General features: G+C 48.4%; 1 protein-coding gene across 2 annotated transcripts in view; it reads right to left on the bottom strand.

Annotated features, from left to right (window-relative positions):
* The window catches only part of SMOC1 (SPARC related modular calcium binding 1), a 138,062-nt gene that overhangs the window by 74,089 nt on the left and 46,286 nt on the right, over positions 1-17,687 (bottom strand). For both annotated transcript variants that reach the window (XM_057732165.1, XM_057732164.1), the window contains exon 2: positions 223-388. In XM_057732165.1, the coding sequence (XP_057588148.1) occupies positions 223-388 (166 nt within the window). The remainder of the gene's footprint in view (positions 1-222; positions 389-17,687) is intronic.

The raw sequence follows: 17,687 nt of genomic DNA, 5'->3' as shown, positions 1-17,687 counted from the left end.
GCAGCACATCTCTCTAAGCCTTGGTGGCAGTGTTTGAAAGCCAGAAAAGTACTCATCCTTCACTGGGCCAGTCCTCCTTCCCACAACCCCTGGTGGAAAGGGTGAGGGGACAGGCTGGCAAACGAAACGAACAGACTCATTCTGAGCTGCCCCTACGAGGAGTGCCCCACGCAGAGAGCGTGGTGCTCAGGTGTCTCCTCGGCTGGGCATGTGCACACTCACCTTTGCATCTACCTCGATGCACCACACCCAGGTTTGGGTCTCGGCACTTGGCTCGCTGGTAGTCACACATGGACTCGTAGGACCTGCCGTCGGAGGCGCAGATAGGTTTGGGCTGAGTCCTGGAGCAGTGGAGGTTGCACTGAGGGTCACGGTCACTTATGAGAAACTAGGTTGCAAAAAAGTGAAAGGGTACAGAGGTTACTTCTTCAAGAAAAGTAAGGATGAGTCCCCAGCTTATAATACTACTTTGCCCTTGAGAAGCAAGTCCAGAATAAACTCAAAGTTATGAAACCCTAGAAGTGATAGGAAACTAAGCAGCCACAAAGTCTAACCAAGGAAGGCATCCTGTGCTCTGTGAGCCACATGCAGGATCTCATTCATCTTCACAACAACTCTATGAAATAGGAACTATCTATTTTGTCGATAAGGAAACTATAGTCTACAGAGAGGTAACTTGCCCAGTTTTACACAGTCTAAGTGGTCAATTTGAACTTAGATTGGTCAGAGGTCAAATCAAAGCTTTTACCACTGGGACATTCAGTCTCCTGGTCCATGCAGACGGTCTCTGCACTTGGCCCTATTTGGGTACCTCCCCAAACCAGGAACTCACTAGCAATACCTACTTTCCATCTTTGGAAAGTTTTATTGATTAGAAAGTAGGACTGAGCCCCTAAATCTATCACCCTTTCATTTTTGCCCACCACTCTCTGGCAGAATACAAGCTAAGTAAATTTCTATGAGAAAGCAATTTCCTGATTTAATATATCATCATCATCAGACTGTGAAATGCTGAGTTAAAGAATTTTCTTTACTGCAGGACTTCCCAGACACCTTTGGTACATTCTTATGCATTATGAATCTCCAAGAGGTATAGCAGATTAAAGATAGATAGCTGCAAAGTATTTGCTACTCTTCCCGTTGAGCTGTGGAGTCTACCTCCCTTCCCTTGAATCTGGACCAGCCTCAGTAATACAAGGTTGTGGCAGTGATATCTCGGGGCTTCTGAGCGAGGTCACATGAAGCCTGGCAGCTTCCTCCCAGGCCTTTTGCAACACTCACTCTGGGGGAAACCAGCCACCATGTAAGAAGCCCAACACTGAGAGGCAGCTAGGAGGAAGCCCAAGCTAGCATGTGACGAACCAAACTGGAGAGAGAAACTCCCAACATGGGCACAGAGGCAGTATGAGTGAAGAAGGCTTCCGAGGAGTCTAACCTCAGCAATCATCTGACTGCAACCAACAGAGATGAAAAGGAGTAACTGCTTGAGCAAGACCCGCCCCGCTGAGCCCAGTCGACTCACCAGAACCATGAGAGATAAGGATAAGTTGTTGTTTTAAGCCATTAAGTTAAAATAAAATTTTTTTTATTGAAGTAGAGTTGATTTACAATGTTTCAGGTGTACAGCAAGCCATTAAGGTTTGACTAGTTTGTTACATAGCAATAGATAACCAGATCAAGAGCATATATGATGATGTATCTCCCAAACTTATTTGACCATGAACCGCTTTCCCAGTGAACCCCTGCGAACAACTGTAGAATACAGTTGGAAAACAATAATTGGACAATACGATCCATGAACTTCGGTTGAATAAGCCATGATTAGACCGCATGGGCCTTGAGAGCGGGATCCACTCTTATTCACCCCTCTATAGCAGAGCTCAGGACACGCTGAAGCCTCTTCAGCCGGGTGAGCTGAGAGAATGAATATTCCACCATAACAGATGGCAAGGTCATGAGTGCACCTCTGGCCGTCAGTGATGTTAGAATTGACTGAATAATCACACCAAGCTCACGGAGGTTTAGAGAAGGTGTGACTACAGCCCTGTTTCTGACTGTATGTCCTTCATGTGAAACAAACAGATGAGAACTTGTTGACCCCTTTCCAGAACATCCAAGGGAGGTCCAGAGGCAGTACCACTCCCTTCAAGGGAGCCCTGGAAACACACACCCCATACTGGCCAAATCCTAAGAGTCCAAGCCTGTCCATCAACACACAGACTGCCTCCCAGCTGTAAAACCAGTGCCTCCCGCTCTCCTGACCCCGTGCCTGGGTGCTCAGCACAGGAGGCAGCAGCTGGGGGCTGAGACCACCCCCCACACACAGGCTTATCAGGAGGGACAGTGCAACTGTAGCCTCTCTTCATATCGCCTGGGCTGCCACACTCACACATTCAGCCTGAGTCCTACCCGAAGCGCAAAGGGAAATGTCCTGAGAGTGTCTCAGGATAGAGGCGGGTGTTCCCAGGTGAAAACCAGTAGCCACAGGCTGCCACACAGAGGAGGGAGGAGCTGATGAGAGAGCGGAGGGGGCAGTGTCAGCCACACCTCACCCCTGCACAGGATCAGCTCCCCTCAGGCTGCCCCTGCTCAAAACCCTTGAGTGGGGCCCCTCTGCCCTGAGGACGTTCAGATGGTCCCCTGGTGTGACAGATCTGACCCCGGGGCCCCCTCTCTAGCTTCAGCTCCTCCTGCTCTGTCCCTGCCTCCCCCACTGCTGGTGCAGCCCACTGGCCTACTTTCCAGTTCCCGAATGAGCTACATTTGCTCCTACCCCCAGGCCTCTGAACACACTGTTCCTTCTTCCTTTCCTTCCACCCTTACTCAGATTTGGGCTCATCTGGAAGGCCTTCCCTGATTCCCACCGGTGAAGAAGGGTCCCCGTCTAATAACCTCTCATACTGCTGCACTTTTCCTTCAGGGCTCTTAACACAGTTTGATGAAGAATTGATTTGTGTGATTTGATTAGCAATGGGATCCTCCACTCTGAGCTCCAGGAAAACAAGGAGACTGTCTCTTCCGCCTGCGAATACATCTCCAGCATCCAGCACAGTGCTGGGGCACCTGATTATTTGTGGAACGAATGCATCCCTGTAGTGGCCTTTCCTGCATGGCATCACCCCCAAACCAGCTGGTGTGACATGCCAGGCTTGGTCTCCCAGGCTCCTGCCACCCCCAGGGGATCACTGGGCCACTCCCCTACCCCACACCCCACCCCCCTCTCTGAGCTTCCCCCTCCCTCCCACATTACATGGTGGGCAGAGGTGGGCCACAGCCTCTTGCCCTAGCTCCACTTCAGAACATAAGTTATCTCTGAGGCTGAGAGGTGAGTCTCTTCCCTCCAACCCCATCCCAGGCCCCTCTGCCACTACAACCCTCACAGCCTCCAACCAAGTGGGCACCAGGGAAAACTTGAGACCCAAAGGTCCAGCTGAATCATGCAGGCTTGGAAGCCCTGGCTGTGGGCACCTGGATGGGCACAGGACCCAGGTAGCTGTAAGCAGCAAAGCTGGCCTTGAATTCTCTCTTCCTCCCTAAGATTCATTCCTAATCTGCCTGCAGCCTGGAAATGCAGCCAGACCTGGCTCTGTAATTCTGCCTGGTGAGAAGCAGGCGCCAGCCAGAGGGTGGGATCAGTGTTCTCATACCCTGGCTTGCAGGCCAACCGGTGGCCTCCAAGCTGTCCAAGAGCAGATGAAGACACTGCTGTCACACCACTCTCTCCTGGTCCATGGAAGTCAGGGCTAGTTACATGAAGTAAAACCCTGCTTTTAAGACCTATTTGTTAGTTATTCTGCCATGTCAATCAGCAGGAGCCAGGGAACAGCATACCCTTTCTTCTCACAGTCACACGAGGACAGACATACCCGTATCTTCTAACACCTGCGAAAATCAAGGAACTCATCCATGGTCACAGAGGGATTTGGTAGCCAGACCTTAAGTCTGAAGAGTGATAATAATAAGAGCTGATAATTATACATCATTTACGATACATCAACTAATTTAACCTTCACAATAGCCCTATGAGGCAGGATATGTTAAGTGCATGTCATTGCTGAACTTGACACCCAGGGCCTGGCTCCAGAGCCACGCTTCTAACCACTACACCACACTGCCTTCATTATTACAGAGTAACACTGCAAACAGAAACTCTGACCCTACCACAAAACTGGATTCAGTTTGGGATTCACAGATACAAACTACTATATACAAAGTAGAAAAACAACAAAGTCCTACTGTACAGCACAGGGAACTATATTCAATAACTTGCAATAAACTATAATGGAAAAACAAACAAACAAACAACTGGATTCCTAAGTCAAAAACTGTTTACTGGACTTCCCTGGTGGTGTAGCGGTTAAGAATCTGCCTGCCAGCGCAGGGGGCATGAGTTCGATCCCTGGTCCGGGAAAATCCCACATGCCACGGAGCACTAAGCCCATGTGCCACAACTACTGAGCCTGTGCTCTAGAGCCCTTGAACCACAACTACTGAACCCACATGCTGCAACTACTGAAGCCTAGAGCCTGTGCTCCTCAACAAGAGAAGCCACTGCAATGAGAAGTCCACGCACCCCAACCAAAAGTAGCCCCCACTCGCCGCAACTAGAGAAAGCCTGCACACAGTAACGAACACCCAACACAGCCAATACATTAATTAATTAATTAATTAATTAATTAATTTTTAGAAAACTGTTTACCAAGAGCCTACTGGGGGTGAGACACCAACTGTTGAAGATCCAGATAAGACAGCCCTGCCCTCCAGGCACTTAAACCTACTGTGAGAAGCTCCTCATACAGCTCTGTTCACCTTCTAAAAAGAGGAACTGAGGAAGACACAGTTTCTTTCCAAACTCAAAGAGGCTGCCCTGTTGTCTCCTTCGCAGCTCACGGGAGAGGGGAGCTGCAGGCATCCCCAGGGTGTTGAACAAAAGGCCATAAATTTGGTTTGGAAATGGTCTGCTCTGGGCCAACAGAGATGCCACGGCAGCTGTGCCAGAGACCAGCTTCACAACTAGGGGAACACTGCCTGGAGACAGACAGGTTAAAGGCAGCTTCAGAAGACGCCCCACCTGCCCCCACACACAGAGATCCTTCCCAGCTTGAGAAGAGCTCCCAGAAGGGTCCATCGAGATATGACAGGCCCCCACGGGCAAGTGAAAAAGTCCCGAAACATCCCAGGACCACTGCTAAAGACCATCTCTAATCAACTGTGGTGTCTCACTTCATCTGTTTTAGGAACCCTGGGTGTCTGTGACTGTTTCTCCCCAGAAGACAATGAGTTCTATAAAATGGAGTTTGTTTTTTATTGAGGTATAGTTGATTTACAATTTTGAATAAGTTTCTGCTGTACAATATAGGGATTCACAATTTTTAAAGATTATACTCCTTGGGGCTTCCTAGGTGGCGCAGTGGTTAAGAATCCGCCTGCCAATGCAGAGGTCACGGGTTTGATCCCAGCTCCAGGAAGATCCCACACGTCGCGGAGCAACTAAGCCCGTGTGCCAAAAAAAAAAAAAAAAAGATTATACTCCTTTTATAGTTATTACAAAATACTGTCTATAGTTCCTGTGCTGTACAGCATATCCTTATAGCTTATTTATTTTATACATAGCTGTTTTTACCTCTTAATCCTTTAACCCCTCTCCCCTTTTCTTTCCCCACTGGTAATCACTAGTTTGTTCTCTATATCTATGAGTCTGTTTCTTTTATGTTCACTAGTTTGTTGTATTTTTTAGATTCCATATGTAAATGATGTCATATGTCTTTCTCTGAGAAAGTGTTTGTCTTTCTCTGCCTCACATTTCACTAAGCATAACATCCTCCAAGTCTATCCATGTGGTTGCAAGTGGCAACATTTCATTCTTTCTTTTTTATGGCTGAGTAGTAATTCCGTTGTGTGTGTATATATATATATATATATATATATATATATATATATATATATACCACATCTTCTTTGCCCATTAATTCATTGATGGACACTTAGGTTGCTTTCATATTGTGGAATAAGAGAATGACTATGCCCTAATAGGACAACCAAAGCCTCCAGGGACCCTAGGACATTACTTGGGTCCACAAACACTGCTTGTTCAGCCATCCACTGATCTACTTTTATACTTAACAAGCGAGCACTATGATACCCCCGCACCACAAGGCATGGGAGCAGAACACAACCAGCACAGTCCTGCCCTCAGTGAGCTTGCACTCTAGGGTGGCACGAACAAGCAACTTGGCATTGACCATGCAGCAAGGGAACAGGATACCATAGGACCAAGAGAAGATCTCATCCTTGGGACTCTGCAATGCTATAAAGCCACAGAGTCCAACAGAACTTTCTGCAATTATGGACACATTCTATATCTGTGCCGTCCAATACGGAAGCCACAAGCCACGTGTGGCCATGAAGCACTAACTCGTAGCTGACGCAACTGAGGAACTAAATCTTTAGTTGCATTTAATTTTAGTTAACTTCACATAACCATAGGTGGCTCGTGGCTGCCACATTCAAGAGCACAGCTATTGCAGGGGGTGGGGGGGCAGGGGGTTGGGGGGCAGGGGGTATGGCTCCCCTCACTGGAGTTTCTCCTAGTTGAGCCAAGCTATGACGGACTGGACCGAAAAGCAGATCCTGAGATAATTTCTGCATTTGGAAACTGGACGTGAAATCATGAATTCATTATTATGGGTTTCAACAGCAGAACATCCCAGGAGTTCAACACAGTCCACCTGAAGTCACGAAGGCAGATTTTTCCTCTCTTCTGCAGGAGACAGGAGGGACAGGCTGGAAGTCCCCAGTACCGCCCGTGGCTGGGTCCGTTCTCCGGCACACAGACAAAACTCGAAGAGTCTGAGTCACCCTGCTGGGACTGAAACCCCCGAGCCACAGAAGTCTGTTGTGGGCTCAAGAGCAACCAGAATTGGTGGAAATTTTTGGTGTTGGGCAGAGGCAGGCTGTCTTCCCGACGAGGCAAACACTGAACCATTTCCCTCGGGGGAGGAAATAGTATTTTCATAAAAAACCTCACATCCATTCCCTTCCTTCTTCCTCACCAAAAGACAACAAAAACAAAATAATTACGTTAAGTATGATTGTGTAATATGGAAACCAAACAAAAGGGGCCGGGACAATTGTGCGTTTGCAAACAGCTCCTACTCCCTCCCTCTCTCCTTGGGGAGTGAGCGATTCCAAAGCAAACACACAGCATTTTGTGTTCTGCTCACATTTGTAAAGTAGGACAAGCACTTGAAATACATATAAACAAGTCATCCTTCCTATTGGAAAAGTAAGCTACCGATGGGGGCTGTGTTCACCAGAGAAGAGATGTGGGGAAATGAAATCGATGTTAGACCAACAGTCCCTTCTGTCTGAAATGCACACACGCTGATCCTTGCCCTCCAGCAAAGTAGATTGTAAGCCCTGCCACAGCTTGTGCTCAGGGAGACAACTCCAGTACCACAAGCGGTCTTAGGTGTGGACAGACTGCCAAGTTTCCATGACAATAGAGGGAACAACAGAGGCAGCCTACAGTTCCCTCAAGGAGGAGATGTTTGACTCTTTATAATAGGGAGTTGGTTTCACAGTCCTATCTTCTACCTGTACCATGCTGATTTCACCAGCATGTAAAATTCTAAAACAGCATTTTGCTGGTAACATGCCTATTTCTGTATTTTTTCCAGGTATAGAAGAGGGGGCAGGAACCATACTGTACAACCAGGGTGATGGTTTGGAAGTGTGAGGTCCACAACTTGGAGGAACAAGTGGCATTCTCTTTATGATATCAGACTCAAAAACCACAGGCCAAACTCAAACAATCTGAGGTTTTTAAAATAAATTCATTTGTAACACGGTTTCAGCTACTCACTGTTAACTTCTTTGTTTCACTCACTGATTGCTGCAAAACAAACCACCCCCTGACTTAGTGGCTTGAAACTGTTCCTTATTTCTCTCAATTCTATGGGTTGGCTGAGCTCTGCTGGGAGGTTCTTCTGCTCCACGTGGTTTCATCGGAGATAACACACAGGCTGCATTCAGCCGGGAGCTTGGCTGGGGCTGGAACATAAACTGTGACTTCACACACTGGTGCCTAGTTGGAGTGGCTGAAATGGCACTCCCTAGCCTGGCTGGACTTCTCTCTTCAGCAGGCTTTTTTCCTTTATCCATGATGACTTCTTTCAATCCCAAATTTCTTGTATAGATTATTGACTTTTTGCCACCAAACTTTCTCCCCATTCAATTTCCAATTCCTCACTGCCGCTGAAATCATTATCCTAAGAAGCAAATGCTTTCATGTTTTTTTTATAAATTTATTTATTGGCTGCGTGGGGTCTTTGTTGCTGAACACGGGCTTTCTCTAGTTGCACTGAGCAGGGGCTACTCTTCATTGCGGTGCGCGGGCTCTTCATTGCGGTGGCTTCTCTTGTTGTGGCACGGGCTCTAGGCATGTGGGCTTCAGTAGTTGTGCACATGGGTTCAATAGTTGTGGCTCACGCACTCTAGAGCACAGGCTCAATAGTGTGGCGCACAGGCTTAGGTGCTCCGCAGCATGTGGGATCTTCCTGGAGCAGGGATCAAACCCATGTCACCTGCATTGGCAGGCAGATTCCTAACCACTGAGCCACCTAGGAAGTCCCTCATTTTTTTTAAGCCCTTTATTGGAATATAATTGCTTTACACTGTTGTGCCAGTTTTTGCTGTACAACTAAATGAATCAGCTGCATCTACACATATATCCCTATATCCCCTCCCTCTCGCTATTCCTTCCCACCTTCCCTATCCCAGCCATCTAAGTCATCACCCATCATCGAGTTTCCCTCATGTTTTAAACACTACCATTAACTTTCTTGGAGCTCCTGCTGCATTGTGTTCATATGTCTATCAAACCCCTCCATGTACTTCATTATTTACGTATGCACATGGCTAGAAAAGACTGTCATTCCTTTTTATGTACACAGGGCCTAACCCAGTGCCTGATTCAGTGCAGTTGTTCAATACATGTTTGAAGAACGAATGGGTAAATATCAACCCTTACCTAAAAGATACCCTGGATAAGAAGCTTCTTTTTCTATCATTTACTATAAAAAGAGATATTCTTTGTCCAACCACCACCAAAAGCTTAATGCTCTCAAATGCATAGAGATGGAAGCTGTTTGTTCCTTTTTTTTTTCCTTTTAAGAAACATCTATCAGATAAAGAAAGCCATATATTAACCATAGGATTTTCCCCTTGAATTAAAGAAAAGGGGAAAAAAAATCCCTGAGTCATTGAAGAGAATGTAGCTGAGTGGCTGAGACAGTACCCATATACCCACAGTATCATCATAAGATATCATCAGTAAGTGTCCACAGAATTCATTCCCAGTGAAACTGGTCTTAGCCTGAGAAGCCTCCTCACAAAGCCTTGGAAGGCTTTCCACCACCCTGCAGATAAATCATGTCATCCATAAGTCAGGCAGTAATCTGAGATGCCCAAGGTTGCTAAGCTTGAAATGAGTATGTTAAGGCAGGAAACTCTGACACTTTAACAGCCAATGTGATTAGAACTCGTTTTTCTCCAGCCACCACATGCATGTACTTGATTAAGAACAATAGCCATTTTCATTTATACATCATATTTTTGACACCCTGACTTTATTTTTCCATTGAATCAATGTTGTAAATAATGGTGAGTGTCCTAGCCCAATCTGCTCATGTCTATTTGGAAGGAAGAAAAGGAGAAGGAGCCCTACCCGTGTGCCTGCTGAGTACGTAACAGACACAGACAAGGCCCCCAGTGCCAGTCCCCCCAGCTGGGCAGAACGCCTTGACCCCCTTGCACTGTTCCTTCCTGCCTCAGGACTTGGCACGTGTGGCCCTTTTCCCTGGACTGTGCTTTCACCTCATAAACGCCTATTCATCCCTCCAGACTCAGTGCAAACGCTGCTTCCTTGGAGCATCTGACTTTTCTGGTGGGTCAGGACCCTGTGATAAGCCCCCACACACCCTCTACTTTCCACGGTGGCCTGTATCACAGTTGTCATTAAATGACCAGCGATTTAATTATATGTTTCTCACCCCTCCTCCCTACTAAGCTGAAAGCTCCTTGCAGGCAGGAACCACAATCTGCTGGGTCGTGCCCAGCAGGGGCCTCGCCCAAAGTGGGTGTGCAGATATCCACTGATGTTACTGCAGAGGAAACTGAGGCTCGGCCAGGTTAAGCTAGTAAGTGGTAGAACACACCTATAAGTCTGACTCAATGACCCAGATTCTTTCTACTACACCGCATTGCCTCCTTCGAGGCAGGATGGCAAGCACTGAGTCCCAGAGGCTGGGGTGGGAATGGGGGTGTCTGCTGTTAGCTCTGGCATCAGTGCCTGGGGTCTTGGTGGCGGCCCCTGTGGTGGACAGGAGAGAAGAAGGGCTCTGCAGCAGAGGGAGCTTTCCTAAGGGAGGGATTTTGTTTTTTCCCGTTATGTTTGTAAGCCCAAGTCCAGCTCGAGTTTTTAGAACTCAGGCACTAAATAGCATTTCTGGGAGGTAACTCTGCTATTGAAAGGGGAAAAAAAGCCACTCTTGGAGCCAGTGCCTGGAACAAAAAGTCGAGAACCACATTCCAGACGTCTAGCTGCAGCTCGGCTGCTCACTCTCCAACCAAGCACTGTCCGCCTCCTGTCATTGGCTTCACCATCTGCAGAGCTGGACTTTGGGCTTTTTCTCCTGGGCCCGTGTCTTTGGGAACGAGGAGCCGTTTCACATGAAAACATCACTCACCCACCAACCATCTAATCCATCATCTGCCCTGAAAATCCACATCCTCATTTCTGCCAGCTGGCTCTCACCCTTCCCTGACCCCACAGCCACCGCATTTACACAGGTGCAAAGGAGGGCCCCGACTGGGGCCGGCCTCAGAGTGGGGCTCCCGGAGATGGAGGAGGGGAGATAAGGGAGGTCAAAGGGAAGGGGAGGTCTGCAGCCTCGCGGCGTCTGCTCTTCTTCCCCACACCTCCACGGCGGGGCCTGACAACAGCACACCCGATTAAAGGGCTTTTCACGCTGCTGAGGGAAAGCAGACATCCCCCTCCAGCTGTTTGGCAGCTGGAACCACTTCTGTTGTTTTAGCCAGGAGAGGCCTGACCCCATCACCCCAGCCCCGCCCCCTCCCCAAGGGAGGAATTTTGTGGTCACCCCAGCCCGTCCACCCAGTTTCCCTCCTCCACAGTGGCCCCCAACAGCTAGGGGGACCCAAGGGACAAGGTGGTCTTACACCAGGTGCCATTGAGGGGGAGGGGTGGGGGAGGGCCCGTGGGTTTCACAAAGCAGCGGGGACCCTGGGTGGAATGAAGCACTAGAAAGGCTGTAAAGGTAAAGCAGAAGCTTTGCCTTGAACTCACACAGACCCCGTCACGTCCCCAAGCCATGCCCCGTGCCAGCCTATTAGAAACGTGGTCACAGATCAAGTGTGGGTTAGGGCCCAGGTCATCAGATTTCCAAAATATGAAGCATTCTTCTAAGTGGAAGGAGCCAGGCTCGAAAAGCTACATACTGTCTGAGTCCATTTACATGACATTCTGGAAAAGGCAAAACTGGATGGATGGAAATCAGATCTGTGATTGCAGGGGACTGGAGGCAGGGGGAGACGTATGAGACAAGGGGGGAGGTGGAAATAGTCTCTATCTTGATTATGGTGGCAGCGACGCAACCACATAAATTTGTTAAAAACCATCAAAGCGTACACCTAAAAAGGGTGAAGTATACTGCATATAAATCCTAGCTCAATAAACAACAACAAAAAAGGAGAGAAAATCACAAACTAAAGAAAAACATCAGACCTCCCACAGGCACACAAAGAGGTTTCTGGAGATTTCTCCTCCCACCCTCTTCAATGACCAGGCATCACGCTAGGTGCATTGGGGGTTATGAAAATAAACAAGAACGAAGGCCCTGCCCCCAAAAGTTGATCCAGTTGCCAAGATGGACATGTGTACAGCTAACTCCATCGGGACAGCATTTTCAAAACCAGCAACCCGGAAGCAAAACCTGTGTCACAAACAGACAAACGAATAGAATATTTGAAAATGGGATGCCAGAAGGTCCAAGATGTGAGATGGTTAACTCTTTAAGAAAGAGAGAGAAGAGGGGAGAGGAGGGGAGAGGGGAAGGGAGGGGAGGGGAGGGGGGAAGGAAGGAAAAAGAGGCATCCTTTCCACAAAAAATAACTGAGCACCTATGCTGAATGCTGGGGACAGAGCAGACAGACACACACCCCGCCCCCTCCCCCCCCCGCCACCACCATGTTCTGTGGGGTCAGAGTGAGAGGTTAATGCAGACTGCAAGGATGCAGGAGGATTTCTCACAAAAGGGGCCGTAACGAGGTGGTAAAGGATTTCCACAAGCAGGAAGGGATGTTAAGGGCATCCTAGGTAACAGCAACAGGTACACAAAAGAAAAGAAGCAAACTCACTTCCAAAGACAGTTTCAAAATGACCATTTATGGGGAGGTGAAATCATGAAGGATCCTTAAACTCCCATTTGTTTTTTGGGGGTCTTTTTCCCCTTAAAGAATTGGAAGCCAGTGAAGAAAGAAACAGACAAGATCAGGCGTGAGCTTTGGAAATCTCTGGCAGGGATATGAAAGACAATGGAGAGACTGATTAGGGGGTTACCATAGCTGAACATAACAGCAGGAGGAATTTCGAGAAGAGGGGGCATACGTGGGCCAAGGAAGTGGCTGAGTGAGGCAACTGGATAAGATAAAAGCACCAAGAACCAAACAGCTGTCTGTGGGGAGTGGGATGGCTGCCCGGCGGAGATGGTCTGTGTTCTCCATCACAGCCCCAAGGGACTAGCGTGAGTCTAGGAAGGGAATGGGGGGGGTGCCACAAGCATGTGTGTCAGCAAGGAAGAAGGAGACACAGAGAACAGGTAGAGGTGAAAATATTTCTTCGAATGAGTGGAGTCCTTTAGCTTAAAAACCGTTTAGGTTTTAGCCCTCCTTGATCACCGACAGGGCATCAAGCCTTCTGATCAGAGGCAAAAAGCATTTATTTTTGTTTCCTGCTTGCAACACCCCAGTCACTAAATTCTAGCCAATGGAACTCAGGAATCAGGAGCAGAGAGAAAGTCACTCGCCCATCGCCCCACCCTCCATCCCTCAAACTCTGCCACCAGCGTAAATAAAAACTCCTCTCTCTCCAAATCAAATAAACAGAGCACTCTCCAGGACCCAGATTTTTTTTTCAGTTCTCTCAGCCCATTAGCACTGGAAAAAAATAAAGGTTAAGTTGATGGTATTAACAAGGAACAACAAAGTGGTCTTGTACTCAGGGTGCTTCCAGGAGATGGTGGATCACAAGAAAGAACTCAGACTTGGGATGCAAAGCAAAGAGGACAGCGAAGGTGTTCTTAAGTACCTGTTTCTTTCTAAGCACCCAGACCTTCATTCCAATGACACACACGTCTGGCAGTCAGGGCTTGCTAAATTAGCACTATCTCTCTATCTGGCAAGAGCAATTTATTCCACCAAGGCTAGTGGCTCCTTACAAGGTTATCCTTGGGCACTCCCACAGGCTCTGCCCAGGGACATGCTCCAAGTTTTCAATGGGTGTTACTAAGAACAGAACTATCTCACACATCACTGAGCATCCTGGCTAGTGGCAACAGGGCCCAGACACGACCCTGGCACATTCTGGCCCTACCCCACCATTCTCGGTCCCACCCTCACTTGGAGAATTTTACACCTAGTAATGTGTGACATTTGTTTTATAACCAGGGGAATGAGTAAGGAGATTGGTCAGGATTAGGGGTAATGACTATGGTGGGAGATGACCGGGGTTGGTCCTAATCTAGTCGGGTGCTGGGCAATGACTGAGCCCCTCTGGCTGGAAGGACAAGGTCCCCAAATGGAACTGTTTTCACCGGAGGCTTGGTGAGATTCTGGGAAAAGTAAGAGGTGCAGAACCTGAAGAGGGTGTTCAAGTGGTTCAAGATCACTTCGAGAGCCTCTAGGCATCCACAGAGCTATTTCAGGGCCTAAATGACAGAGAGACCCAGAAGTGAGGCAGGACCTTTCCCCACCTCTGCCTGAAATGCAGTCCTGCTCTGGCAACTGAATCAGCAGCTTTGGCAGCAACTGGAGATAGTTGCATTGGCACAGACTCGGGTGTTCTCATCATGGGCGCTGCCAACGATGAGGTTCCTTTGGGCAAAGGGGAAAATTATGACTAGCTTGTGGACTATGTAAAACAGCCCAAAGTAGGGACTGAGAGGAATTGCTGTTTGAGCAGATGAGGGCCTTGTAGTCATTACAATTTGGGAGTAAAGGCCAATGTGGCACCATTTTGTCATCAAAAGACAGAAGAGACTTGGAAATACCAGTTCTAAGAAAGATGCTACCGGGAGTGCAGGTCCACTTAGCAGGCTGCGGGAGTCAACACAAGCAGCCCGAACATAGGGAGAATTTGCAAAGGCCAGCTGAGCATCCAGAAACCCATTTTCCAAAACGGCAACACTGGATGTGGTTGTCAGGCTCCCAGGCTGGTCAACAAAATGCCTCAGTAACTCGTTATGTGGCTAAAATAAAGCTACGAACACGCGGCCCAGAGCAGGGGGGTGGGAGTTGGATAGTCCCCCAAGTGAAAGGGCTGGTCAACTGAACCTGTGCATGAGCTTAGACCTGGGTGTGTCCACTGTACGGACACATGCACGTCTGCGTGCACACACCCACACACTTACTAAGAGCCCTTAGCAAGTAACATTTCGTGGGGCACAATCACCACCTCTGGTTCAAGAGTGTAGGGTCAAGAACACGGGGGGAGAAAGCTGCTAAGTTACCTGCAAAAAACAATGACTCTGGAAGTCTTTGTTTTCCTCTCCCTGTGGATTTGCTCTGTGCTGTCAGCTGTAAGTCCTTCAACATCACAAAATGTCCCCCAAAGGAGGGGAATGGACAATGTTTAGTGAACCCCGCAGCACCCAGAGGTCATGATCAGACACTCCTGGTCCCCCCGACAACAGGCCAGTTGTGCAGGTGACACCCCCGACAGCATGCTTCCTGCCCCCACCCCTCACACCGACAGCCCCACAGCATCCTGCCTGGTGGAGAGGCCCCAAAGCCCCCTTCGGGACTGAACCCCTTAATCCGAAAGACAGACTCTCATCTTGGCCGAGTCTCCTTCCTCATCTTGCTAGAGGGCCGCCTCTAGCCCTCACCATCCACGACCTGGGATTCTTGGTGCTGCTGATGTTAGTTTTCTGCCCTTAGAAGATGTTTGTCCACGCGCCTATTTTGCAGAGTCCTCCAGCCTTTTCCACTTACCGCTCCCCTTATCATCACAAAAGGGCCCCAAACAGCCTCACCACAGCCCACCCAAGATAAAAGACTTCCACACAAAGTCTAAACATAACGGGAAGGAGAGGCAGGAGTCCTACACCCTCCCGGCCCCTGGGAATTATTCCATGGCTCCACGATAACTAAACGGAGAAACGGGTATGCTTTCAATGTCATGGGATTATCACGGAGGAAAATGTCATTTTAATGCCCATTTTGCTTGGCCAGATACTACAGCATATACACATAGGCTCATCTTCGTCTCTACTCACACAGTGGAGCAATTTATATTGACAAGGGAGATAACAGAGGAAGAAACGCTTTATCCACAGCACTTGAGGAAATCCACTCCCTTACAGCACTAAGCCCTGGGGATGAGAGCTGAGCAAGTACAGACTAAAACAAACAGAAGAGGAAATCCCAGTCTTGCAATGTCATCGAATTAAGTTGGGGCTGTGTGTGCTTAAACTGTGCGTTTCCTTTTATTGCTCTTTCCACTGTCATCTTGAGATCCTGCTGCAGTATGCCAGGCTCCAGATCACCAAACACACAAGCATAGACACACACACCCAATGCCTTTCAAGTCGCCTACAGACAAAAGAGAAAGAAAGAGCTGGGCCCACGTGGGACTGCCATGTGCCACGTAAAACCTGGTGCTGTCACATCGTCTTGGGCTGAAAAATCCCCACTGCGTAGCTCAGACAAGGATTAATTACAGCTGTCCAGAGCCCAGGCTCACGTCTTACTTCACACAAGTGTGAGGCTGTTCTGGGCAGGAGAGAAATCCTGTTGACCCAAACCAGGCCAAGGAAAAGTAAATAAAACTGTGTCAAATTCTACCGGCAGTGATGGTCTTGAGTGGAAATCCAAAGCAAGCCCATTCCTGAGAGAGAAAGAATGGTTCCTCCGTTTTCCAATCCTGTTAGGCCCCCGGCACAGAGAAAGTCTTAATTTTAGGATAAAATCTTGTATTTGACTTTTGAGGATCTTTGTTTTTCAGTCCAGACATTTATAACCCTTCAGTTCAGCTCTCCCTCAAAGAGGTGACCTGATTGAAACATCTCCCTCTGCACTCAGCAGCTCCCATCTGGTAAGCAATCCTGTGGAAATGAGGCAGCAAGGGGCAGGCTGGATCCACTCAGCAGAGCCTGCGGGGACCACCAACCAAGCCCGCCCACTCCCGGGGAATGGGCCTCCTCAGGCTTTGTGCTGTGAGGTACGGTGCCCACAAAGAGTTCGCACTAAAGACTGTTAATCCAGGCTCCGAGGGGGGGGGGGGGGGTCTCAAGGCCAAGGAAATGCTCACAATATAAAGTTAAATAAAACCAAAGCAGAATATCAAACATATGAATTTGCGTGCAGATAGATAATACTAGAGAGATAGATAAATGTGTGGTGTGTATACATACACATACATACATGCATGTGTATGATACATATATGTACATATAGTTACTTGGGTATATCTTCCTTCCACTCCAGAGAGAGAGAGAGAGAGAAGACAAAAGATAGAAGGAAATACACCAACATGTTAACAGTGGCTATCTCCAAATGGTAGGAATATAGATGGGTTTGTTTGTTTTTTCCCTTTGCACTTGCCTTTATTTTCCAAGGTTCCTACAATATGCTTGTTTCAAGGGAGTCTGAAAGTGAAGCACACACAAAACTCCACCAACCCAGACCTGCCTCCTAATCAAAGCTGCCTTCAAAACTCTACCCCAAACTCTGGGGTCACCCCAGGATCATCGAAGCCTGAGAGCCAGAGGCCCACCCAGGCCAGGGACTAGAAGAAGCTTGCCCTGGCTGGAAGTGGGAGGGCAGGGCGTCTTCCTCTGGGCTTGTTTATCTCCTGGCGTCTGATCGGGTTTCCTGCTCTGCATCACACACACAGCTCTCATAAAGAAGACACAGAACAACTCAGCATCCTTTCCATGGGGTGTCGTGCTGGGCCCGGATGATCCCTGGGCAGCATCCATCCAGGCAACAGCCTTGTCACCACGTCATCTCCTGCTTCAGTTCGGGTGGCCCAGCCAGTCTCTAGCCTTCCCAACTGAAGGAACTCTGAATCTCACCCATTGGGATGAACTCTAACCTTCCAGTGCAAAGCAGTGCAGGGACAGGGTTTGCAAGTAGTATTCAGCAGCCTTCCAAAGGCACACGTGTAGCCTGCACCAACCATAACACTACAGGGTGATGCTGGGTGGTGAGGATGCTGTCATCTGGGGGGATGGGGGAGGAGTGCAAATCCATGGCTAAAAATGAGGCTGTGGAGAACAAGCAGCTCTAGCTTCAGGTATGGAAGGGAAACGGAGGGCCATCTGCTCTCCCATCATTCCTGCAAGATGCCTTTTCGAACAAAAATGTCCTTGCACTTCCTTCCTTGC

This window comes from Hippopotamus amphibius, chromosome 4 (genome assembly GCF_030028045.1).
Source record: "Hippopotamus amphibius kiboko isolate mHipAmp2 chromosome 4, mHipAmp2.hap2, whole genome shotgun sequence".
NCBI lineage: Eukaryota > Metazoa > Chordata > Mammalia > Artiodactyla > Hippopotamidae > Hippopotamus > Hippopotamus amphibius.
The sequence above is the reverse complement of the archived record's forward strand: the minus strand, read 5'-3'. Positions and strand labels throughout refer to the sequence as shown.